The following is a 26,846-nucleotide window of genomic DNA, read 5'->3' as shown; positions in this document are numbered from 1 at the left end:
ATGCGGGGATTCTGGGATAGAAATGGCTGCGCTCTGAAGTCGTTTTCAGTGGATTAAAACAGTAAAGAAACGAGGGGTGTGAGAGCGAGACACAGTTCAGAATTTTACGAAGCTGACTTCCCTCGTTATTCCGCTGTACTAAAGTAAGATTTTTATTTTATTTTTATTCAATGTCTGCAGTTAGTCATAGTAGTCGTCAGAGTTCGTTCGCTGGCGTGCAAAGGGATATTGTTTTGCCAGGAAAGAGCGAGGCCACCTGTCTTAACAGAGTGTTAATATTGGGACGAATTTATTTTGTTTCAGCAACCAACTGTTTTTATAAACGGCGTTGGACTTAATCACTCACTATAGTAATAAGATTTTTTTTTTTACAGTAAATGTCTTACATCGATCTCATAATTGTTGTGTCGCAGGTTTATAAACTAAAATGTGTAGTGCACCGTACCGGTGTGTGTGTGTGTGTGTGTGTGTGTGTGTGTGTGTGTGTGTGTGTATATATATATATATATATATATATATATATATATATATATAATCATTATATATAATATATTACCTACAATGAAATGCACCGTGGAATAGTAAAAATAAACAATAACAAGTTAAAGTAACAGCAAAGTTGCACAAAGTACAGCATAAATAAAAAACATTTTTAGGACGTTTCGAACATGAGTCCTTCATCAGCTATAATGCCATATTGCCTATTTAGCTAGAAATGATGTTATACTATGTTTAAATAAATCTACAGGTGTTTCCTATTAAATGTTACTAGCGTTTCAAAAATAGCTTGACAATGCAGAAATCTCGTGCTGCCTGTAATGATTTAACTAGTTATATTTAGGCTTGTGTACCTACAGTTTTAATGACAGCGAATTTAATAGATAATATATTTACCCTTTTGTTTTATAGACCTGCACCCCAGACGAGTTGTTTTGAAGGTGTACTGCATATGACCTGGGTTGGAAAAAGATCTGGATCTTAAAGTATATAAAATGCTGGGTGAAGACCTTACCTGAATATCAAAGTATATATCTGGAGATCGTAGGAATTCTGAGCTACAATATCTAAAGTTGTGTTTTTAATATTGGCTTTGGCACTTGGCTAGATTGTTATCTGCATACCCCTCCCAAGATCAGAAAGCTTAAGGGCTGTGTGCTGTCAAGGCTTGGCTGTTACTTTAAACTGTGTCAAGTGCTGAGCTGGTTTTGAGGATGGACGTTGATGCTTCGCTGCACCGGCTGGAGGGCAGTGACCCGACCAAGGAGGTGGGTGGACTGATTGTGTGCAAGAAAAGCGCAGCGCCGGAGCAGCACGTGTTCCGAGCCCCCACACCCCGCACCTCCCTCCTGGGCCTGGACCTGCTGGCAGCACAGAAACGCAAGGAGCGCGAGGACAAGGAGAAGCAAGAGGATGAGGAGAAGGAAAAGAAGAAATCCAAGGTGTCCTCCTACCAGGACTGGGAGGAGGGTCGCGACGACTCTGGTTCAGATGAGGAGAGCGCCGAGAAGGAGGCGGGTGCCAGCAAGAAAGAGAGGTAAGTGAGACCATCATCGGGGATACAATTATCTTTAACCAAAAAAACCCACATAGGGAATTATAGACCTGTTTCTCGTCAGTATTGACACTTTCTTGTTTAACATCTATTAAATAGCAGTTGCTCTTTGAAGTTAAGGGAGCTATTAGTTATTGAGAGTATTACAATCTGTACTGTACATGTTTGTGCATCTTGTGGATGTAGGTCAAGGGAATCTACTTTTTCATGATATTAATATCTATATGCAGTTGGAGTCTCAACAAATACAAAACATGTTTTCTTATTTTAATGTTGGGTTAATTGTCCACAGTACCCAACATTAGCCAACTTGATCCTTCTCAGTGGATTGCTCTTCTGAGAGATGTACGGGAGGTTTGCAATCTTTTCCATGTGTTCAAGGAAGTACCGCATGACTGGGTCGGAGACACCCTCAAATCCAGGAGGGGTCAGCGAGGAGTTCCGGCGGAAACACCAGCAGAGAGAGAGGGACCGTCGGGAGCACGGAGTGTACGCCTCTTCGAAGGAGGACAAGAAACGAGAGAGGGACCGGGACCGAGACAGAGACCGGGACCGACGGAGTCAGAGAGGTATTGGGTAATAAATCTTTACAAGTTCCAGGGAGTCTGATGGGCATTGGTGTCTGATGCACTCACTGACTTTTTAAGAGGAACACAGACAACCGAGTTACTAACCCATGACAATCGCAGTCAAGCGACTTGCTCAGCAACCCTAAAAAAATCAAGGACGTTGTGTCCGGTTCAGAACTGTCTTTCAACAAAAGTGACTTTAGTAAAGTGGCAAATGAACTGTATAGTAATATGTACTCCCTGGAGTCAGTAAAACATTAGGTGTTTCCGGTGGGGGAGGGGAGAAGCATTATAAGAAAGTGGATGTGTAGAATTTATTGTGGTCACTTTTCGATCACTTCTTACTGAATCAAAATAGTCATTTTTTATGAATTAATGTTTTGCTATGGATGTGATTTTTGTCTGGGCCAATTCAACACAGCAGCAACCTTTTAGAGTTCAGTGTTGTTTGAGAAGCCCTGCTCGCTGGTGTGTTTTGTTTTCATGATGGTTTTGTTTCTTGTCTGGGCAGACGATCGGGAGCGCGGTCACCGCAGCAGCAGCCGGTCAGAGCGCTCGGAGCGAGGAGATCGGAGCGAGCGGGATCGCTCTCAGAGAGAGGGGGGCAGAAGAGAAGAGCCGGAAAGCCCCCGGCACCGACCCAAAGGTCCGCAATAATTGATTTATAAGCTTGTGGTTTTGGACATTTATAAGCGTTATATTATTTATTATTATTATTATTATTATTATTATTAGCACTCAATGTAATTTCACTCCAGGGTTAATTTGTTCAGGACTGTAACACAGAGCTGAACTTTGACCACTCCTGGTTTTATGGCACTGACTCATCTGCAAGGTGATTAAATTGTTTTGGAAGACTACAAGGCCATTCTGTAATTGTTTAGCACAGCTAAGTCCTTCACTGAACTTGAATGTGGAAGTCTCTTCTCCAGAACAGAGTCAGCACTTTTGAGTCTGTTCCTTGTGAAATAGTATCACTAACTGACAAAGCAGCACATGCACATAATAGCATTCCTTTATGAGTCTGTCGGTTTATATTACAGAATACTCATGACAGATGTATCAGTCATGTGAGGTAGTTTATTTTCACAAAAAGGTTTGATGCATATTGAAAGTTTTTCCTTCCTGAAATGGTGTTCTGAGTTATTTTTCTGCTCTCCCTTGCAGATGGTGCAACACCCTCTCGTTCCAGCTGGGACGAGGATGACAGCGGCTACGCGAGCTCCCGGCGCTCCCATTGGGAATCCCCTTCTCCTGCCTCTTCCCACCGGGAATCGGAGCGTTCAGAGCGGAGCCAGCGCTCATCAGGCCGGGAGAGCGAGAGGAGGGATCGCGACAGGTATAAATATATATAGCTGTTGGATTTATTAAGGCGACCTATTAAAGCATTTTTTGATCGTAAAGTCCATGTACAAATCTATGCGGTCTGATTTAAAGCAGTTAGGTAAAAAATTGCTTTTAAATGTCAACAATGACATTCAGCAGTTTGCCAGAACTGGTGTTAGAGCGAGAACTGGGTGTGTATGATGTTGTGTCACACTTTTATCTGACTCGCTGTGCTTGTACTTCTCTGTCTGCAGGTCTGTGAAGAGCAGATATCCTGATGATACTCCCCTGCCAACGCCCTCCTACAAATACAACGAGTGGGCCAATGACAGAAGACACCTGGGAGCCACTCCCCGGCTCTCCCGTGGGAAAGGTAAACCTCACAGCACCTTTTATGTTATATTTTATGTTTCTTAGAAATGCATTAATGCATCAGCTGAGAGAGCAAAAAAATTACAATGAAAATGGCTTTGTTTTTTCTGGTGATCCTCAGTGGTTGCCAACATTTTCCAAATGAAGGATCCTGTTGCTGTTTGACAGTTTCTGCTACCACTATGCTGTACAATAAGCTGCTGTCTGCTTTGTGTTTTCAGGAAGGAAGGAGGAGGGTGAAGATGGGATCTCCTTCGATAATGAGGAAGAGAAACAGCAGTGGGAGGAAGACCAGAAGGTAAGTGCTGTGTGAGATGGGACAGGGTGAGGAATGCCCTGGTAAACAGTGCCGGCTTTAGAAATTGTGCTGCCCCAGGCAAACTATAAACAAAAAATGCTCTCGGATGTTTAGACAGCACTATGTTTTTCACAGCTTCAGGAACATTCTTCCACTGATTGAATAGTAGAGTCCAAACCTTTGTAAACTTTCTTCTGTTTAATTCAGTGAATTCCAAAAAATGCTCTTGGATGTTTACACCTTCTGTCACGTTGTCGCCGGTTTCATTCACTGACACACATCTAACTGTCAGAGTCATTTGTTCGATTTTACTTCTCAGATGTGCAGTCCACAACCACGAGCAGTATTTTGCTGTTTTGAGCATCGACAGTACCATTTCCTTAATCTCCGTTGCCAATAACTAGATGACCTAATTTTGAATATTCTTGCCCAAGTAGTGGTCGTGGATCTCGTGTGATGTGATACACCTCAATGTTCCTTCATCACACCATCAAACATCCCTATTAGTTCGACACATTTTAGTAAGTTTTCATTGTTGTGCTTGAACAGTTTATCTGATCTCCCCCACGGTGCAACATTTTGAGTGCCCAGTACTTATCAAAGCAATTAGTCTCTCCAAGACATTCTGCCAGTGTTGCTTTTCCACTTTAATAATGCGTTGATTTGCATCATTAATAGTAGTTACATGTGTCCAGTTTTTGGAATAGTTCTAGGTAATCGGGAGAATTTTCGTGCTTGTTTTAAAATGGAATGTAAATTTTTCCAATCTTGAGTCCTGTCAGACGCAAGAGCAAATTTTGCATTTGGCAGAAAGATTTTGTAGCAAAAGGAAAATTCTGCGTTTTTGCTCATAGAATAAACCAGCCTCAGCCTACCTGCTTCCTCTCCGTTTGCCAACACTCGACTGTAATCTTTATCAGCGAGTCTTCTATTGCTGCTGTCTTCAGGAACATTAAACGCTTTGACTTGTTCCGGTTCTACAATTGTCAATGTACAGTGCACTTTAGGCCATTTTGCAGGATCCTTTAAAACAGCAGCATCTGAGCTGTAACTTTCTGCTGTGCTTTCATCCATGTTTACTATGCAAATTATCTTCTATATCTACATCCTGGTGATTCTCCGTTTCCATACCTGATGCCATTTGAGTCGGTGAAGATGCAATAACTCCAGATTGCCTCGTCGTTTCCATGCTGGTTAACATCCCTGTCTGTCTGCAGGATGCTACTGTCCATGGGCACTGACTGACAGAGTAATATTGAAAGAGAGACCCCTTTTGGTTCATTACAAAAGCCTCTTCTTTTTTTTTTTTTTTTTTTTTTTTTTTTAATTTTCTTTTGTGGTATTCTGCCCCTGACAACCACCGTCTTCCATCTGACATGTTGAAAGTTTAACTTAGTTTTTTTGATTTAGAAGTTTACATTCAGGAAAAAAGGGAACAAACGACCCAGTGACTGCGTAAAAAACAAAAAACAAAAAAAAACAAATAACCTGATATATCTGAAAAATCTGAATACCTCTTGGTTGTTTTTGGAATGACAGAAGGCACTGCACTCATACAAAACTGATGGTGTTAAAAATAAAAACAACATACAGTATTGTAACACATTTTTATATATTTACCAGGCATCACAGTATAATTGAAACTGGATTTTTTTTTTTCCCCGTTGCTCTCTGAATGTTGGCGCCTTAAGCATTTTTTTTCGCTGCCCTCTGAATTTTGCCGTCCTAGGCATTAGCGTACTTCGCTTATTAGCTAAAGCCGTCCCTGCTGGTAAAACTAGTTACATTAATAAGTAAAAATACCTGCAGAACCACTTTTCCAAATGTGATGAAATTTCTCATGGATGTGTTACAAGAAATTATTCATCAAATGGTAATGCAGATCATTGGACCTCTTTACTGTAGTGACTGCCGCTCGCTGCTTGACTGCCACTTGCACCAGCAACCTGTGGTCTGTTTTTGACTAAAATACAAATTCCTATTCTATATGCTACGGAGGTCGGTCATGGTCATATGTAATGTTTAACTCACTGGAGATGGAAATGTATTTTGCATGCTGTTTTGTTTTGGCATGGTGGCGAGCGGGTGTGTGGTGTCAGGTTGCAGTGATGCATATATGGAGTTTGAATGATGGTATCCCTTTGCTCTTGTTGTGTAAATGCAAGCAGAATGGGATTTGACACTGTGTTGTTTTGCAGCAAGCGGACCGGGACTGGTACATGATGGATGAGGGCTTTGACGAGTTCCACAACCCCCTGACCTCAAGCTCTGAGGACTACGTCAAGAAGAGGGAGCAGCTCCTGCAGAAACAGACTCAGAAACGCATCTCTGCGAAGAAAAGACAGATCAACGAGGTAAAACCACCAGCCAGCCTTCATTCAGTTTTTTTTTTTTTTTTAACATTACCTTTTGCAGCAGTTAATTTCATCTACTGTGATTGCATGTTGAAAGTATGAACTGTTCAGACCCTTTGTGTGTCATGCAGGATAATGAGCGCTGGGAGACCAACCGCATGCTGACCAGTGGAGTGGTGCAACGGCTGGAGGTGGATGAAGACTTTGAGGAGGACAACGCAGCCAAAGTTCACCTTCTGGTGCACAACCTGGTCCCACCGTTCCTGGACGGTAGGATCGTATTCACTAAACAGGTATTGACAGGTGCTACGTCAGAGTAATGGGCCAGTTGACAAATGTTTCTGCTTTCTGCATTAAAGAATGAAGAAAATCTAAGTTGAAAAAACAAACAGATTTTACAATTGTTTAAAGTTATTGACAAATGTAGGTAGTGTCAGAGAAAATTGATCCACAAGAATGCAATAAGTCTGGAACGGCCAAACAAGATTCTTGACCTGAACTAAAGTAGAACCCAATACTGGAAATACAGGTAGCAATGCATTTCTCCCCTTGCTGTTCCACTAAGTGCTTTGTTTCCCTGCCTGGGTTGCAGCCGGAGCCAGTGATCCCAGTGAAGGACTGCACCTCGGACATGGCCATTATTTCGCGCAAGGGCAGCCAGCTTGTCCGCAAGCACCGGGAGCAGAAGGAGCGCAAGAAGGTACTTTTCTATTGGACAATAGCATTGTTGCTGCTAGCATATACTGTTGCTCCCTCCTGAGAACTGCGTATTGTTCCAGATTGCTTTTTAAATGCAATTGGATTGATATTCGTATGCACTAGGGGGTTGCTAAAATGCAAAGTTGTTTTACTGCCTGCCACTATCAGTGTTTTAGCTAGTGCCCCTCCGGTACCCTCTCTCCCCTTGCAGGCTCAACACAAACACTGGGAGTTGGCTGGCACCAAGCTGGGTGACATCATGGGCATTGAGAAGAAGGAGGAGGAGACTCCGGGCAAGCCTGTGGGTGAAGACGGCACTGTGGACTACAGGTACAGCTGCCCTTAGTGCCTGGGCACGTGTTAAGTGTTTAGCTTCCATCTCATTAGACATTCTCTTAATTTGGATAGCCAAGGAACAAGTTCAGAATTAAGTTGAACTCTAGTTACATATGTTCAAATACTTTTTATTTGAATGTAATTTTTAATTACTAACTGTAAAGTTTGTTTGAGTGTAAAAAAAAAAAAAAAAAAAGCAATGATATTTATATTTGAAAGTAACTGCATAATTGAGTTCATCTTTAAGTACAGCTCTTTTATTAGAAAATAAATCAAATAAATCATGAATTTAAATAACCAGTTTGTATAACTTACATTGTAGTTGCATATCTGATTCCAAGGCAATGAGCTAGAGAACTAAACCAGAGATTTCCACAGTTAAGTAATGTAGGATTTGGATGGTAAATTATGCTGGCGTTTCCCACCTCCACAGGACGGAGCAGAAGTTTGCAGATCACATGAAAGAGAAGAGTGAAGCAAGCAGCGAGTTTGCCAAGAAGAAAACCCTCCTGGAGCAGAGGCAGTACCTGCCTATCTTCGCAGTGAGACAGGAGCTGCTCAATATCATCAGGTAAACGAGAAGGAGGAAAAAAAAAAGGTAGCGATATTAAATAGCTATAAACACACATAGCCGCCTCCTAGCAATTCAATTACTGTGAGAAATGACACTTTTAATTGCTGTTCTTCTAAACTATGAAATCGCATTGGAAACCGTGTTGTGTTGCAGGGATAACAGTATTGTGATTGTGGTGGGCGAGACTGGCAGTGGAAAGACTACTCAGTTGACCCAGTATCTTCATGAGGACGGCTACACGCAGTATGGCATGGTGGGCTGTACACAGCCACGAAGAGTCGCTGCCATGAGTGTGGCTAAAAGAGTGAGCGAGGAGATCGGGGGCAACCTCGGAGAGGAGGTGAGACACAGAAACACCTGTATAGGTTAAAACCCACTTGACTTTCTGTTGTGCTACCGAAGTGAGATACGCAACACCAATTGAAACACTGTTTGCGCATTTGCTGTGTTTGGCCAGCACAGCAGGGCATCGGGCATCTGTTACAAGATGAGAATCAAGTATTCCTTCTTGTCAATAGCACGTATAGCTTCATTTAGAGGCGCTAGGATCTCCCTTCCTGAAGGCTTTTAAAATGTGAACTGGAATTGTCTGCTGTGTCTGTTTCCAAACAGAAAATCCAGGCTGACAATAAACATAGAGTTCTCCTGGTCCAGAATCTCTCCCTCACTAAATGTCTGGTTTAAAAATTAAATGTCTGCTTTTTAAGTTGAAATATATTATCAATTGTTTTTCTTTTAAGGCACATTCTCATTCAGCAGGACCGAGAAAGCAGTTGCACTGATTCAATGGCATACAGATGCAGAGTCAGTTGCTCGTTAGCATTTAAGTCACTGCAGTGTCCATGTTGTTTTTATTTTTTACCCTACACTTCATCACAGAGGTGCTGTTTTCAGCTGCTGTTGCTGTGGGAGCCTGTGTTTTACAATGTGTGTTACCCCTGGGCAGGTGGGCTATGCTATCCGTTTTGAGGATTGCACCTCGGAGCAGACAGTTATCAAATACATGACAGACGGAATCCTGCTGAGAGAGTCCCTGCGTGAGTCTGACTTGGACCACTACAGTGCCATTATTATGGACGAGGCTCACGAGAGGTCACTCAACACAGACGTGCTGTTTGGACTGCTCAGAGAGGTGTGTGCACTTGATAAATGGACCTTTGCAAGAGATCGCTGAGGTGCTGACTATCAGGTGAGGGGCCATGATTGGGCTAATTTTACTATTCAAAGTGAAAAAAGTGAAGAAACCGCTGCTTTGTTTTATGATAATTGCTGTTTTTCCTAGATTCTGCGGAGAACAGCAAGCCACACAAATCCAAGCAGCTGTTTCATTCCTTATTTCACTTTGAATGGTTTTTAGCCCAATCAATACCAGTGGCCCTCACCTGAGGGGAACTTGAACAGCATAATCAAATAATCATTTTGTACAGCTCTAGTTTGAATTGCTCAGAAATTAATGGTCAGAAATTAATCTAAATGTATATGAACCTTAACATTATGATAATTGACCAAAGCACTCAACAACTACTTGTAGCTCTTGTACGATGAATACGTATAATTTCTAGTTGGTATAAAGAAATCTCAGAACTCTCTGTTGGTTCGTACTCTTACTAATACTGGCATGCTGTCTGGCTTGCTAAGTGGATGGACGCAGTGAGCGTGTAGAAACAAGGGATGAAAAGTAATGAATGGAGAGAGATTCCTCCTTAGTCTTCACCGTTTACCTTTATTCCTACAGGTCGTTGCTAGACGCTCAGATCTGAAACTAATAGTGACGTCGGCGACGATGGATTCAGATAAGTTTGCTGCGTTCTTCGGGAATGTCCCAATTTTTCACATCCCAGGAAGGACGTTCCCTGTGGATGTCTTGTTCAGCAAGGTACACTTTCATTAGATTAAACATTGCAACTGTTCAGTGCCCTAAAATGCTTAAGTGTGAGCACTATAGAGGATACGTGACTAAATGAGTAACGCAAAAAAACTAAACAACAAAACATAACCACTGAAGGAAAAAAACAGTTGAACCATCTGGTTAACGGATGTTTGTGGCCTTTGTAGCTATGATATAAAACGTTTAATTGATATTGACCCATAACCTTGGTAAAACGTGTATGTTGTTGCACTTTATTTTAGACACCTCAGGAGGACTATGTGGAGGCATCAGTGAAGCAGGCTCTGCAGGTGCACCTCAGCGGCATGCCTGGCGATATCCTCATCTTCATGCCAGGACAAGAGGACATTGAGGTACTGGGGAACAGATTATTGCTTGGGAATCATTTTCAGAAATACTAAAAACAAAAATACCACAAAAAATGTTGTATTGTAAGTCCTCTCTTTTTTTTTTTTTTTTTTATATCTAGCTGCTAATAGTGGGTGGGTTTTTGTAATAGCGGGCTTACCATTGATCCATTGTTCCCCAGGTGACTTCTGATCAGATTGTGGAGAGACTAGAGGACCTGGAGAGTGCTCCCCAGCTGGCAGTGCTGCCCATCTACTCCCAGCTGCCCTCAGACCTGCAGGCCAAGATCTTCCAGAAGGTATATCACTCGCTCACTCACTGACTCATTCTGCCTGCCTGGTTCCAGTGGTCTTGTGCCTTTGCTATGTACTTACAGCTCTTTTGTATTTATTTTTGTATTTTTATTATATGCCCAGCAACAGGGATATAGTGGAGGTGCCAGTATGCATTAGTGTCACACTTCAGATTTAAAATATTTCAAGAGAATTGCTTATTTAATTGTAAAGAAACTTGATTAGTTCTTTCTTTAGAAAATGATATTGAATCTGGAATTTGATGTCATAAGGAGATTTCCCACTTGGAAAAAGGTCACAGTGATGTCCTCTCTGGTGCAGTGGGTCCTTTCTTAACAGACTGTGTTCGTGTCTGTAGGCCCCGGATGGTGTGCGGAAGTGTATTGTTGCCACAAACATCGCTGAGACATCTCTGACGGTGGACGGGATCATGTTTGTCATCGACTCGGGCTACTGCAAACTGAAGGTAGGGGTGTGTCTTCTCTAAAAAACCAGCACTGTGTTTCTGTGTCGCTCCTAATGCAATTGCATTGGCTACTCCCGCTGTATGTTGAAATAGACTTGTTTGTAGACCAACACATGATATAATACTCGCATGTAAAACAAATAGTAATAAAAATAATATTTTCGCAAAAAGAAAAAATAGAACCAAAAAAAGTGTGAGGTTTTTGTTGATGGCCCCTTGTTGTGTGTTCTGGCCTCCAGGTGTTTAACCCTCGGATTGGAATGGATGCCCTGCAGGTGTACCCCATCAGCCAGGCCAATGCCAATCAGAGATCGGGTCGAGCCGGAAGAACTGGGCCTGGACAGTGCTTCAGGTAAACACACCTACGTTGGCAAACCTTGTCTAGTATACATTGAACTATTTACTTTGGAGATGTTGGGTTTTATGGTCTATTATAACTCCGAACATCTCCTCAGATATTCCAAAGTAAAACTTAGAATAAAAGTCCACTAGAGTGGAGGAGAAACATTTGAACAGGCCATTTCAAATTGGGTAGAAAATCTTTTTATTATAAGATTGTGTGCCATTACACTAGATGAAACAGATGAAAGTTCAAATCTTTATTGATGGAACTGAACTGTTTTTTATATGGAACTCTTAACTTTTCTGCCTCATTTGGAAGACCTGGACTGTCTTTTATTAAAGAAATATTTTATTTATTAAGGTAGCTTGCTTGCTTGTTGCAATGAGGAATTTGTTTTGGTAATTTCTATCCCTTGATATTTCCTTTCTGTGATCAGCAAGCTGTTGAGTTTTAATCTGAGGGGCATTTGAAGGGAAGATATAAAATGTAATCAAATTCCAAGGAGCACTTAATGGGACTTAATCCAATCTATTACGGTAAAAATAAGATATTTCCAGGGGGTCTTTCGTTGCTGAGCTGAGTGCCGGTGGTCAGATCTGCAGACTTCCAAGGTGACCAAAAGCTAAACAAACCCATTATTCTGTTCATAGTGAAGCGCTGATACATGTGTAATTGTTATTTTCCTCATGCAAATGTGTCTGGAGCATTTTCTTTAATATGACACAACTGATGTAGATCGGTGGATAATCAATTTTGGCTTCTCAGAAGTGTACTTTTTGTACAGAAAGTACATGCTACAAAAAAAAAAAAAAAAAAATCTTCTACTCAGATTAACCCTTTTACTCTTGGAATTGTCTTTTGTTCTACATCTCCAGTATGTCACCTTTTAGCAGAAAGCTACTTTTCAATACCACACAGCAATTTTAAGATTTTTAAACTGACATATGTTTTTTCTTTCTAGAAGTTTTTAATGTTTTAATGGGGGTGATTTTTAAATGGAAGTCATTTACTTGTATTTGCTCCATCCCTCTTTTCCTAGGCTGTACACGCAGAGTGCTTACAAGAATGAGATGCTGACCACCACTATCCCAGAGATCCAGCGTACCAACCTGGCCAATGTGGTCCTGCTGCTGAAGTCCTTGGGGGTTCAGGACCTGCTTCTGTTTCACTTCATGGACCCCCCACCTGAGGACAACATGCTGAACTCCATGTACCAGCTCTGGATCCTGGGGTCGCTGGACAACACCGGTACTGCAGTGTAGTCTGTCTGCTGTATCCTGTTCATTTTAACACTTCATCTAAAGGAAGCCATCAGTGCACGTGCAGAACATCTTCAGCGCTTCAGTTCTTCTAAGTATGCAAGTATTTGACCATGCGTCAAATACGGACACATCCTATAGTGGAATACAGTTCAAAAAGTCAGAGCCTCATAATGGAACTGGGAACCCACTCAGGGCTTGTTTCTCTGATATTTATCAGAACATATTAAACCAAATACAAAAAAAGCTTTATTTCAAGGTCGTATGTCACACATTACCAAACTGCACTTTCTTTGTTACACTTATGCTAGGGCTGATGGGTGGAACTAATGATTAGGAGAGCAATTTGCGGTTTGACACATATTTCCAGAAGGTCACATCTGAACAGGTCAGCCTGTATAACTAACTAGTCTAAAGTGGAAGAAATTAAAAGATGAAAAAGCAGTGTGTAATGTATAGGTTGTTACCTTGGCTGCATCAATCTTTTTTTGCCCTTTTTCATGTATGTGGCAACAAGCACTGTTATAGCCCAAAAACGTTAATGGTGTTTGTTACAACCACACTTATACAGATACACAATATCTGATACACTCCTGTGCCCAGTATGCTGTCTAATGGCTTCAATTAATTTGTCTTGTTTTGTACATTCTGACATAATTACCCTTCTGTGAAATCAATAACAGACCGCTCTTTGTGCGTTCATCAAGTTTCTGCTGTAAAGGGACACAAGACCCTACCTTTTTGAAAATACTTTGTCATTTCTATCAAATAGCATCCTACTATGATGACGACGACGACTACTGCTTTCAACAGTAACTGTTTATAAATGATCCCTTTTAAGTGCAGTTGTAGCTCAGGAAGCAAAACTTTTATATATTTGGTCTTTTTTCAAAACATTTACAGAAAAGAAGACAAGGAGCTGGTGATTTTGAGACGAGCCTTGTCTGATGTGTTCTTGTCATTTGATTAGAGTTTTAGCTAGCTTTATAACTCTGTGTTTCGACTGTCCTTTACCTTCTCTCTTAGGGGGACTGACCCCGACTGGTCGTCTCATGGTGGAGTTCCCTCTGGACCCCGCCCTTTCCAAGATGCTCATTGTGTCATGTGACATGGGCTGCAGCTCCGACATCTTAATCATTGTGTCTATGCTGTCTGTACCCGCCATCTTCTACAGGCCAAAGGTACATCATAAACAAGTTTTGTTTGTTTAAACAGCTACCTGGTAGTACTTGAGATCAAACATCTTTGCTGCCATTCAAGCTTACAAAAACCAGCATCAACTATTTTAGCACTACTTTGCAAAACAATAATCCAACTAAAACTAATTACACCGTGTAACAAAATTACACCGTGTAACAATTTTTTTTTTTTTTTTTTTGTTCCTGGGTAGTAAGTGAGTAAAGTATAGAAAATGGCTATTATTCCCCACAAACTTTGCTTTTGTGACCAGGACAGTGATATTTAAAAATATCACTATTTCCAATGGGACAACGGGCAAATGTGTGTCTTTTCGTTCACATAAAGTCAGAAAAAAACAACATGAATCCAAATTAACATGTATTTATACTAAAGTAATACAAAAATGACTATTGACACTTACTACCCAGGAACATAAATTGTGTTACATAGTGTTATCTAGTTTCAGTGTAAATGGAAATAAATCCTACAAAAATTCATATAGGTGCATACCTAAGACTGGATTATGTTTTAAACATGTTATAAATAAATGAATTATTTTTTGACATTTCTTTAAATGACTATTAGCTGGTGGTAACATTTCCCTGTAATGTTAACTAAGAGCTGTAGCAGTGCTTAGTAATGCGTTTAAATGCTAAGTTTGTATTGTTGTCTTCAGGGCCGTGAGGAGGAGAGTGACCAGGTGCGTGAGAAGTTTGCAGTCCCTGAGAGTGATCACCTGACCTACCTGAACGTGTACCTGCAGTGGAAGAACAACAACTACTCCACTATCTGTGCAATGACCACGTTACTCATACATGCCACGGCCATGAGGAAGTAAGGAAGGTTCCACCCACCCACCCCCCCTACGTCAGGGCGCAGCTACTCCACAGTCTTGTGTAATAAGCACTTTGTTCGTCCCAGAGGAGGAGGTTGTGTGTGTGTGTGTGTTGGTTTTCACTGTGTTTCTGCCTCCCCAGGTTCGTGAGGTTCGGGCCCAGCTCAAGGATATCATGGTCCAGCAGAGGCTCAGTCTAGTGTCCTGTGGGTCGGACTGGGACGTCATTAGGAAGTGCATCTGTGCTGCCTACTTCCACCAGGCTGCCAAACTCAAGGTACTGGCTCTAGTTAGTGAAGGGGAGGCAACTGTCCCAGATAAGAACACGGTGCAGGTGTGGTAAAATAGGCTATAGGCGGTTACAAAGATGTAGGTCTTTCCATAAGGGTCTATTTGTAGAGGGATTAGGGATGAAGGTATTCAGGTGATTAGTGAATATATAAGCATGCAATGTGTCATGTATGACCTCTTTTGTCTATTTTTTTTTAAAGTTTTCAGGTCAATGATCTCTAACAGTGATGGAAATAACACTCCTGTTGCATGTCAGTTTCACCCATTCCAAGTTTTAGTACAAGCTTGATTAGCCACCGTCTGTATATAACAAGCTGTGGTGTGTCTTATTTGACTCGTAGTAAAACCAGGAATGGATCAAACTGTTATTCCCATTCGTGTCTAATAATATGTGCCTGTGCGTGTTCTCTGCAGGGTATCGGGGAGTATGTGAACGTGCGGACGGGGATGCCCTGTCACCTGCACCCCACCAGCTCTCTCTTCGGAATGGGGTACACACCGGATTACATTGTCTACCATGAGCTCGTCATGACCACAAAGGTAGGGTTACAACACAGACGCAAACCATTTCTCATTACAAAGGTCTATTTTCAGAACTCTTAAGCAGCCAAGTATTGCTTTCACTCTGCAGTGCAATTTTCACAATTGTATATGAAAACATGCTAGTAGTGTTACAAAAAAAGAAAAACATGAGCGGTTCCCCTTTAAACATTTTCCTGTAATTTGCACACTGGATTAAATGCTTTAAATAGGGACAAATGGTCACTGCACTATATTGACTGGTTGCTCACTTGCTTAAAGAGGAAAGCTGCAGTTAACTTTGCTAAAATTGATTTTGTGTAATTTGTTTTTTAATCTTTATGGTTTGTATAAAATGTAATAGTATTATACAACAGCGTAAAGGTAAGTGAATTTGACTAAAATACAGAGAATCTTAATTGGCTGATTTTTGAAATGTTGACATTTTTGTGATAGTTGCTGAGTCTCCAGTAGTATCTGTATCCCTCCTATCCATTCCTACCTAGTGAAGTGCACTTGCTGTTTGTCGTCCTGTTTGTTGTTACTGCGTGACCCTGATGTGTCTGTGTCTTTGCCTCCCGCAGGAGTACATGCAGTGTGTCTCCTCTGTCGACGGGGAGTGGCTGGCTGAGCTGGGGCCCATGTTCTACAGCGTCAAACAAGCCAACAAGAGCAGACAGGTAACCGTTTTAACCCATTAGGGAAGGAGATGACTTGGAGAACGCAAGTAATTAAGATTTTCAGTTAGATCTAAGTCTATGTCTGAGACCCTGTCAATTTCTCTTAGTCAGATACTCCCTCAATAAAATGTGGATGGGAAGAGTCTGTTAAGCCCCTTCGAGGCTCGTCCCTTGCTTTCGCATCATTTGCCTATCCTAAAGGGATCTAATTCTGTGAGGTGCAATCTAATTGTTAATTGCACTACTCCCTAGGGTTTTAGGTGCTTTACCCCTTAGTGGTCCATTTATTCAGCGCTTGTCAGGCGTGTCAGGTTCAATTTATGTTTAAAATATTTTTTTTTCAGAGTAAAACGGGTTTAAAAGGCACTGAAGTCCAAAAGGACACTCAGTACTGCATCTCCAGCCATGCCCCACCCCACGTTCACTGTTTTTTTCACATACCTCTTTATAGACGTGCATACTGATAAATCCTCTCCTGGTCACTCGTTTTATCACCGAACTCAGTAATGCAATCCAAGTCATTATTTTATGTCTATAACATTTCAAAAAGCTCTGCAAATGTCCGTGACGTTCTCTGAGTGCCAGATGCGGAAGCAGCTATCTCTTTTGTTTGTGTCCGTTTTACCTATGTGGTGCAGCTGCTAGCTCTATTGCTCAGATATGCCCCTTTTTTTTTTTTCATTTGGCTCCTATCGGTCTCACTTGGCCATTGAAACGTTTTCTCTGCTGTTTCCGGAGAAAAAAACGACTAGAGACTTGTGTTTTACGTCTTTTTGATGATACCGGACTGGAAAGGGAAAATTTGTAATGTTGGACCTGGTCCAACATAGGACCGCAAAGGGTTAACACTAGAACTGCCGGATTTTCGAACTACCTAGAACAGCCACATGGCTCACTTTGACCCGTACGTTTTTAAACTTCTTTGTTATGAAAATACTATCGGATACAACTGAAACATTTTATTCATGAACATCATATCTAACGTTTGCATCGCAGAAATACTGTATTTAAATAGCAAGTTAAACATAAAAGGCTTTATTTTCAAAATGAGCGCATATACAGTACAACTACAAACCGTGAAAAAATATAATAAAATATACATTTCAAAAGAAACGGGGTATGTACATACAGCCGTGTACAGGTGTCTTTGTTTCTAATACTACATAAAAAGAAAATATAACACTACTTCCAATATGACGGCTGCATTGTACTCCTAAAACCAAAATTATTATTTTTTTTTTCTGAAAATAATATATAAAAAAAAGAAATATACATCCGCCCCTCGCTATACTGTGGATTCCGATATATCGCGGTCCTGGAGTTGGCTCGCCATTTTTACTGTCTAACTGTGTATGCCTTAGCTGTAATATACATAAGCAGTTAGAATGACTATTTGTTTTATTTAGTACTGCACATCACAAACAACAATATAGAAAATAATTAAAGTATTAATATTGTACTGTTATTGCATACACACGTATTGCATAATAACACAAAGCAAAGTATCTACTTGCTGGAGATGTTTTTATTTTCGCCAATGAGGTGTTCATGTCTGGCAGCAATTCACTAGCAAAAGCCACAAGGCAGCAACCAGCCACCTATGTTGTTGGGAATGGATTACACTATGTAACACAATTTTTGTTCCTGGTAAATACAGTATAATCGTAACTCTCGCAAAACTACTCACTTCTAAATCTTCTTTTAACTTTCTTAAAACTTCTTAAATCTTATTTTTGTATTACTTTAGTATAAATACATGTTAATTTGGATTCATATGTTGTTTTTTTCTGACTTTATGTGAACGAAAAGACACACATTTGCCTGTTTTCCCATTGGAAATAGTGATATTTTTAAATATCACTGTCCTGGTCACAAAAGCAAAGTTTGTGGGGAATAATAGCCATTTTCTATACGTTTGAGGCATAATCAATTAGGAAATAACACTTACTACCCAGGAACAAAAAAAAAAAAAAGTGTTACACTGTGTTATTTCAATGCAGCGGGTTTGTGCATTTGAGAAATGAGAGGAAGATGCATTAAATTAATTGGAGACTGAAGTTGATGAGAAGCAGTTACCCTTGTCTGTACAAATTAGAATGCTGTGCTGCTTTTTACATGAAAAATGAGAAAGTAGAGGATTTATACTGGACCCTGACGCACCAGAGAAAATGAGGGAGTGGTTGTACAGTATTTGTTATTAGCCTATTTATTTTTCTATGGGTCTCTTGCAATATCGCGGCCCTCGATATATAGCAGATTTATATTGGACACCCGCGATTTATCGAGTAGGTGGTGTATAACATACGTTTCATATTCGGCACATAAGTTGTTATCCTACCTGTCATTTCAGTTTGATATATGCATCTGAGTGCAGCTTGCCCTATTCCAATCCAAAATGACTACTTTCAAGATTAAACATTTCCTTCTGATATATTCCCAGTTGCAGCTCTATAACAAATCAAAGGATTGTTATCTCCCAGGTACATTGAAAAATAAGCAACTAGGCTTTTATTGAGTTGGCATCTTGACATATCCACAATCTTAGCAGTCTCAGTCTCGTAGTCAGTCTACAAACAAAGAAAGGCTTGAAATAAAAAAAAAAAAAGTGTGCTAGGAGGAGGAGGCGTGTGTCTTGTTTGCTGTGGCGGTTCTAGGTAGAACTGTTTATAACTTTATCATTTTTGTGATTCTGCGTGTCGAACAAGGTTAGGATATTTAATTCATATATTTAGGAAAAGTCAAAAACAGACATACGTATTAAATTTACAACGGAAGAGTAATTAACATTTTAAATGCAAAAATGGGTCAAACTGACCTGCATGGCAGTTCTAGTGTTAAGAATCTTGCTGGTGCCTTTGATTGGGTTTGGAGTATCCTTGGAAACAAGTTCTTTTCTGATATGCACACACATTAATAAACCATTTAAGATGGTTGCATTTAAACCTGGACTTTGATTCAGCTGCAGGTCATTTGCTGTCACTGGAATGGCATTCTCTCCTATACTCTGACTTATGTCTCTCTGTCCCTGCACTGCCCCCTGCAGGAGAACCGCCGGCGAGCGAAGGAGGAGATATCGGCCATGGAGGAGGAGATGTCCCTGGCTGAGCAGCAGCTGAGGTCCCGGAGAGAAGAGCAGGAGAGGAAGAGTAACCTGGGCAGCGTGAGGTAGGGAAGGAGCACCCATTTGTTCTGCATAATAAAAAAACATTACTTTTACCAGTAAGGTTTTACAGAAAACGCCTTGTAGTTTTGTGCAAGGGAAATGAACCGCAGACATTTGAGAAGAAACACTATGATTCCTTGATGGTGGCGCATGACCATATACTGTGCTGCACGAATGGATTCTTCTTTCTTTCTTTCTCCCCCTTCCCCCTCCTGCCATATGAGACAAGCTCTCCTCCCCTCTCTTCCCCTGAGCCAAAAGCAAAAGAAATGATATTGACCCCTGGCTGACCCCTATTACTGTAGCAATTGAAATTTCTTGAAGAAAAAAAGCTTGCTTTAATTTTTAAATTAAACTAAAAAATTAATTCAGCACACAGCTTCTAGTTTCACAAAGACGAGGCGGGTTTCGAAAAAATATTTTCATTATTAATTAATCAACTAATTTATCTGTGTATTAGAACCTTTGTCTGCCAGCCTGCGTGTCAGACATCTCGACAATAATCTCATTGAAGCAGGGGGATTAGGACTTGGATTTCTGTGACTTTGAAATGTGATAATTAATACGTTCTGTTCCTTTCTGTACTCTAGCATGTCCTGTTGTCATGTAAATGTCTGATTCGGTGTCAGTGCTGTTCAACACTTTATTACAACACATTTTGAAGACATTTAAGAGCTTTCTGCACACACTGGAGATGGGATCATGAAGTCTGGTATTTCAAAACTAAGTCCATGTCAAGGTCTAGGTGTGGCCTGATTTTTCTTTATTTTTCTTTATTTATTTATTTATTTATTTTTTTAACAAATTCATATTTGTAAAACACTGCTGTGTCACGATTGAGTTTACCCTAAAATATAACTCATTGGACTAATGTTAGTCAGCTGTGCACTCGTCAGATTGGTTGATAAGACAAGTTTCTCCTGTAAAAAAAAAAAAAAAAAAAAAAAAAAAAAAGCGGCATGCTTTGATTACATGCAGCAGTGGGAGGTTATACATTGATTTGTCCAGCTCCTTCATTGCTTAAGGGAATGCCCCTTTCTCAAAGTGGTTGGTCTTTTATTTCTTAATAGTAAATACAGATCGTTGATATTTTCATTGTAAAGCTGAAGTAACATTTTAGTCTTTGTCGCTGACTAGCAGGGCACAATATGACATTTCATTGCACTTTAACCTGTTGTACTTTCTGAAATCCTGTATTTCCAATACCTTCAGGGTGCGTTTCAGATACTGCACGCTGTCATTTATCTATTTGAATCCTGTTGCTAAAAGTGGAGGTTAGGGTTTGCAGATTGCTCTTTTACTTTTGATGGATAAATGAGCCAGAGAACCCAGAACATGCTATTGTGCAATAACAGTGTGGTGTACAAATTTAACCCTAAATGAAAGATTGGTTTTCTAATAATTTAATATCAGCAGTTGACCCTGTCTCTTATTCCTGTCAGGATAATGATGGAATAATCTTGCCCATCCAAGGTGTTCATTATAAAACACTAATCTAGAGTCGGTGTGATTGCTGATGAGTGATAGATGTGTTTTGATTGTAGAAATTGCTTGGTTAACAATTTGGTCGATTTTGCCCCCTCTCTTTGAAAGCTGTTATGTCAACATTTCTTTACAGATATTGAACTGGGTTGGGGTATTTTTAATCTGTGTTTTTTTTAATGTTTTTTGTCAGTCAGTTGGCTGCTTTTGCAGTTGGATAGCTTTTTAGATGATGATCCCTTTATTCTTGCTTGCGTGTCAGGCCCTTAATAGCACAGATCCTTTAAAAAAGGAAATTGAAAATACTTTGGTGAGGTCAGGTACCCTATAGTCAACTGTGTATAATAACTTACACGAAAACGAGACCCTTGGGTAGCTGATTCTACACCAGCGATCCCATAAAGAAGGTTCAATCATTGATAGAATATATATAATAAAATAAACTGAGGCAAATTAAGATGCAGCCTAATTCGTAGCTGCCTGGTGGGATTGCATCGTGAAGCCAAGCTGTAAGAGTGATGTGTCGTAGAGCTGTAATTAAACATGATTGGTTGTACTGTCTGCACTGTTCTCTACACTGCAGTTCACAGAACAGAGCGTGGGAAAACGGTTTTAATGTCTTTGTTTGTTTGTTTTTGATTAAGCTATCACGTAGGGTTAAGGCTAATTAGGCCAGGTTAAGCAGTGATGGTAATTCTGTGAAGCAGAGCTACACATATATTGTCAATTAGCTTTTAAGCTGAGGGTTTATTGTGGAGCATAGTCATAGTGCAAGTCCACCATGCAGCTAGGAATTCGGCTGCATGTTTATTTTATTATACTTTATACTATGTCTCTTTTGTAAAACCTACCTGTTACTCCTACATCAGCTTGCTTTTTGTAATGTTGTTATTGATTATATACTGATGACAAAAGCTAGAGGTTTTAGCTTTTTTTTCTCAATTTTAAATAACCATCTGAATTTGTATGCTATAAATTCTGTTAACAGTTTTTTAAATGTACAATGTTTCCCTATTATGCAGGAAGGGGATTTCAAATACAGTGAAATATGAGGGGCAGGGAGGGATTCTTTGTGGTTTGTGTTTCCTTAGTGCCAGGACTGCAGTCTAATCCCATCTAGTTTATTGTTTCCATCCTGTTTTTATGTATATATTTATTTTACAGGTCAGTTAAGATCTGCACACCAGGGAGAAAAGAACAAGCTGCCCTCATGACACCAAGACGAACACCGGCAAGATTTGGACTTTAAATTTGTACTTGAAAATCTTCTTTACTCCTGAACTCATTATGTAACATTACAATAAAAAAAAAAAAGAAAATTACAAATAATTTGCAAAACCTTCACCTTGGTAAAGATGATGTCAGGGTTTATTTCCGGGTACTATTAGGGAAAAAAAAAAAAAAAAAGCATTTTGTAACTTTGTTTTTAAACAGTGAATTGACACACAAAGCAACTAGTTTTCCAAAAGCAGTTTCATGAACAGTCCACCAGAGGGAGTACATGTATCAGAGATGAAGAGCCTGCCAAGAGAAAAAACATACAACCCAGACTTTTTGTGTGTGTGTGAGAGAGTTAGAGTTTTATCCCCTGGCCCCTGCTTTGGAACAAACCAGTGCTGTTCAATCTGTTGCCTTGTTTCTTTAGTGGAGTATTTGGGACCCAGTCCAGCAGACGTGGATAAGTTGGGATCAGAGTGGCTTTAACCTGTGGTACACCCGAGATCGTTTAGAAGAAATGTCTTACTGTGTCGTTTTAAGTACATTAAACTCCATCCTGCAAACCAGCTTGTTTAAAAGACCAACTCTCCATATAGACTGTGATCCTTTCAATTGGGAATTATCTGGAGGTCTGTTGTGATTTTTACTGTTTTAAAGACCATGTTATTCCTGGTCAAAGCAAACAATCTAAACGTGTTTATTAGCAGCGAGTCAGAGAACCAATACCTACACTTTCCAGGTTGTCTTATTCTTGAGGTTTTTTTTTTTAAACATTTTTTTATTTTATTTATTTATTTTTTTTTTTTATAGGGAACAACAAAGGCTATCTATATCTATATTGATATAGGGAACAGCAAAGGCTATCTATATTCTCAACAGTGGCCATGTGTTTTTATTTTGCCCTTATAAAGCTTGCCATGTGCTAAAGCCCATGTATTGAACTGTTACCATACAATTCTGGGTCTGTCTCCTCTAGTAAAGTGGATCAGTAGATGAACTTTGCTGTGTGTTGTGTTTTTTTTTTTTTTTTTTTTTTTTTGGTAATTTTAGTAAGAAAGTGAAGGCAGGGTGTATAAGCCTTGGGATAGGTCGGTATATTTTATGTGAGAGAAATATTTCTGTATTTAGTTTGAACAGCTGAGCTGAATCTAAACCTTACACTCAAGACAGTATCCAAAATGTATCTTTACTCGACTTGGTTTTACCTCAGCACTGACCTTTTCCTGTGCTGGTAAAGTATGATGTGTTTTCTAGTAATGCTCATCTCATGTAAGCATTGCAGGTAAAATGTTTGGTGTTTCTAATGAGAGGAAAAACAGTAAGTAGAAGTGCACACTGCTTGAGTGGCATTCATATTTTAAAAGAACACTTTTGTCAGTCAGTTTCAGGGCTATATAGTGTTACTTTAAAACAACTATTGAGCTGAATAAATATTGACATACCCACTGCTACATCTCCTTTTCAATGTTGTTGACAATGACAACTTATGAACAAGTATACGAACAACCTTTGTTAAATTCACTTTGTGGAGATCTAGAGCTGGTAAGAAAACCTGAGTAAAATGTCTTTGCATCAAAGTTAACTGTTTAGGCTGTTTCAATAGTGCCAGCATTAAAATATTATTCTGATACCTCAAGCAATTTCCTCTGCCACATGAATCGTCTTATTTCTGATACCGTCAGTCTGTTGCTGCACCAAGTAGTGTCTATTTTCAGTACTGTTGTTTAGTTTCAACTTGGTACATAAAAGTGAATACCATACATAAATGAATAACTAAATGTGAGTGATGTTTTAATGTACACTGGAAATCCGTACAGTTGTATTTAAATCGTAATTTTCAAAGCTGTTTAAAGGCAAAAAAACTGAAATGACAGGCTTGCCTGTGTTTCCTGTTTCACTGCTTTGCTCAAGAGTTGTGCGCAGCACTGAAGAATCAGTGTAGAAATTACAAGCAAACATTGAAGAGAGAATCACAAGGGGCCTCCGCCATATTTTATCACATTGCCCATTAAGTTGTTGAGATGAAAATCCATATATGTTCAGTTTCTTGTTTCTTAGAAACATCTTATTTGTCCATATAACACCTGTTAGATATCTGCCTCTACCATACCTACTGAAAGATGCATATGATTCATAGAATGGAACTTGGGACATTTGAAAATAAATCAACATCTCAGTGTTTGAAGTACACGTGTGGTTCTTTGTCTAAATAATGCATTGATATTTAGTATATCGGGAAACCAAGCCGTTCATATGTAAATACTTCTTTTGATCCTGGTTGAACCAGAACCCTGGGCTGTTGGTGGTCTCATGGCGCTGCAGTTAAGAAGCACTTAGTTCAGGGGGTCTCCACGTGGGGGCCAGTTCCCTTGAACTAAAAAGGCGTGTGCAAAGACACGTTCTGGGAAACATTTTCCATCAATTGATTCATTAAAATAACCAACTGATGTGTCTCCACTGCTCTTTACTGGAGCATTGTGCTTAAAGTGTGGCTTAAGCTGTTTGATGCCAGGTTGTGTTGTACATCTACAGATGCTTTGGCACAAATTAAAAAAAAAAAAAAAAAATCGAACTGATGTGTTGTTTACGTCATAGCTGAGCCATGTTTTAAGCACAAAAAAAGATGTCAACATGCATCAAGTTATTATTGAGGATATCGTCGGTCTAACTTTAAAATTCTCTAAGAACTGCATCATGGGTTTATGTGGATTTCCTGTTGCATGGACACTTAGGATGTTTCTCTTCCAATGCTACCCCTACACCTGTTCAACCTGTTGTATGCTGCAGCTAATGCCTGTTCTGAGTCTCTTTCCTTCTTTGTGGAAGAGTATTATATATCATTTAATGATGTGGAATTGCTGATCGGAAACCTTTTTACTGTATTTGTTTTGAATCTGTGTAAAAGATGGAAGTGTATGAAATGGAAGTGCTGGATGCATTTGCACCATTTTTGTGCCGGCCTGTAGAGCCTAAGACTAATAAATGTATTTTCTTTTGATAAAGGAAGTTTGTTGTTATTATTGGAGCCGAGATAGTGGTTGTACCAATCAGTTACATTTTCTAGTTTCGTTATTGTCTGCTTTTACTGAACCTGGTTAACGCTAAAGCTGTATTACTTTACCTAAGGTCACATTAGGCACTCCGATTCAAGTAAAATAGGATCTGTGAAACCAGCAGTATATGTGTTTATTAAAACTGATGAGTTGGATCAACTTAAAATGATGATGTATTTTAATGTTTTTTTTGTTTTCTTTAAAAAAAAAAATAAAATAAAATAAAAGTAAAATTTATAACAAATAACCCATAACTCCAGTAACCCATGTTCCAGTTCAATGTCTGCATTATAACAGTGCATATACAGCCTGTGTGTGGAGCTTTTATGTAATAAACTGTATACCTGTTATGGAAACTCTTTTTGACAATTCTAAATGTACCCTTCACTTTGACCTGTGACCTACAATAGCTGCCATATTTTCGTCATCTGACTTGTTTTCTGGATGATTAAAACCCAATACTAACTAACAGCACATACACACAATATCAGCTACAGCACAGATACAGCACATACACACAAACAGTGCCAACTGCAGCACACAGAAACACAATAACATCTACAGTTCAGACACTGAAATTGCAGTTCAGTCTCTCCCTCTGCCTCTCAGGATTACGAGTGGAGCAGGTGCTTGTCGAGCCTGGATGATAGAATGACTGGCGGCCCGCATGCTTCACCCTGAGGCTGGAGGGTATAGAGCTGTCCTTCCTGGACTGAGGAATACTGCTGCTGCCCTCTCCCCTGTTCCCCTCTCTCTGTCTTTGTGTTAAAGAATAGAAGTACACCACCAGTGTTTAAAGAATAAAACTGCTGACCGTTCCTGTTCATTACCAGCAATACACCTACTGAGCAAGGGATGTAACAGCCAAGATCCTAACCACTAGGGACGCCATTTCACAATAATGCAAAAGATTTACTGACTATTCTTCAATAGTTTGTACTGGAGCATTGTATATATTTGGTAAGACAAACCCTTTCTCAACAAATACTAAACTATGTAAAGCAATGAAGACATATTCTATTTATTTAAACATTTATTAATATAACAATAGCATTACTAATATCAAGAACAAGCCCTATAAGGCTGTATATACATAAACAACTACACGTTAAAGTGCTTACTCTTATTTATTCTAAATAACCAAGCAATAGTCGCAGGTACAAATACAGAAACATACTCTGTCAAAAAAAAAAAAATCCAACTTTAAGCTATCTTAAGCCTTTTCATGGTCCTTTACCTGTCCTTGATCGAAACAGCTTTCCTTCCTCTAAAGGGTAGCTTTCCATGATAATCTTCCATTTCCCTCAATCTTGAGAACCCTTTTATCAATCCACTTTGTCTCCTCCTGGTTCCACTTCTGCAGAAAGGAAAAGAAAGTGTTACTAGAGCTCACCTCACTCACGCAAAGCCAATAAATCAAAGTTATTTTCCTGCTTTGGTAGCCAATGCCCCAGTGGTTGTTCGTAATGTTAAGGCATGCTGATACCTAAACAGCAGTACTAACTTTGCCTATCTAGGAAGGACTGTCGCTCATGTTGTTGCATCAGTAATAATGAATTAAAAGTGGAGATAGTTAGGTGTATGAAAGTTTACTTTATAATGTAATGGCAAGAGAAACATCCAGCATCTACTGTTTCAGCACTAAGAAGATTTGCAAAAATTCAACCCTGCTAGAAGTGGAATTATATATAAATGATATGTATTAACACTCATAGCATTTGCCCTGTTATCCCTGGTATTTACCTCATA

At 39.7% G+C, this 26,846-nt stretch overlaps 1 protein-coding gene across 1 annotated transcript; it reads left to right on the top strand.

The window, feature by feature from the left end:
* On the top strand, window positions 1–23,041 carry dhx38 (DEAH (Asp-Glu-Ala-His) box polypeptide 38). The gene is given in 28 exon segments (XM_041221649.1): window positions 1–143; window positions 910–1,534; window positions 1,934–2,121; window positions 2,633–2,767; window positions 3,289–3,460; window positions 3,702–3,820; window positions 4,041–4,117; window positions 6,316–6,471; window positions 6,603–6,764; window positions 7,064–7,171; window positions 7,382–7,500; window positions 7,940–8,077; window positions 8,234–8,420; window positions 9,027–9,212; window positions 9,816–9,956; window positions 10,211–10,321; window positions 10,498–10,614; window positions 10,968–11,075; window positions 11,315–11,427; window positions 12,458–12,666; window positions 13,704–13,858; window positions 14,533–14,644; window positions 14,647–14,699; window positions 14,834–14,968; window positions 15,397–15,522; window positions 16,086–16,181; window positions 19,225–19,346; window positions 21,991–23,041. Coding segments are annotated over 27 exon segments (3,753 nt in total). The 5' UTR covers window positions 1–143; window positions 910–1,211; the 3' UTR covers window positions 22,076–23,041.
* The last annotated feature ends 3,805 nt before the right edge of the window (window positions 23,042–26,846 follow it).

Source organism: Polyodon spathula, chromosome 21 (genome assembly GCF_017654505.1).
Source record: "Polyodon spathula isolate WHYD16114869_AA chromosome 21, ASM1765450v1, whole genome shotgun sequence".
NCBI classification, from domain to species: domain Eukaryota; kingdom Metazoa; phylum Chordata; class Actinopteri; order Acipenseriformes; family Polyodontidae; genus Polyodon; species Polyodon spathula.
The sequence above is the reverse complement of the archived record's forward strand: the minus strand, read 5'-3'. Positions and strand labels throughout refer to the sequence as shown.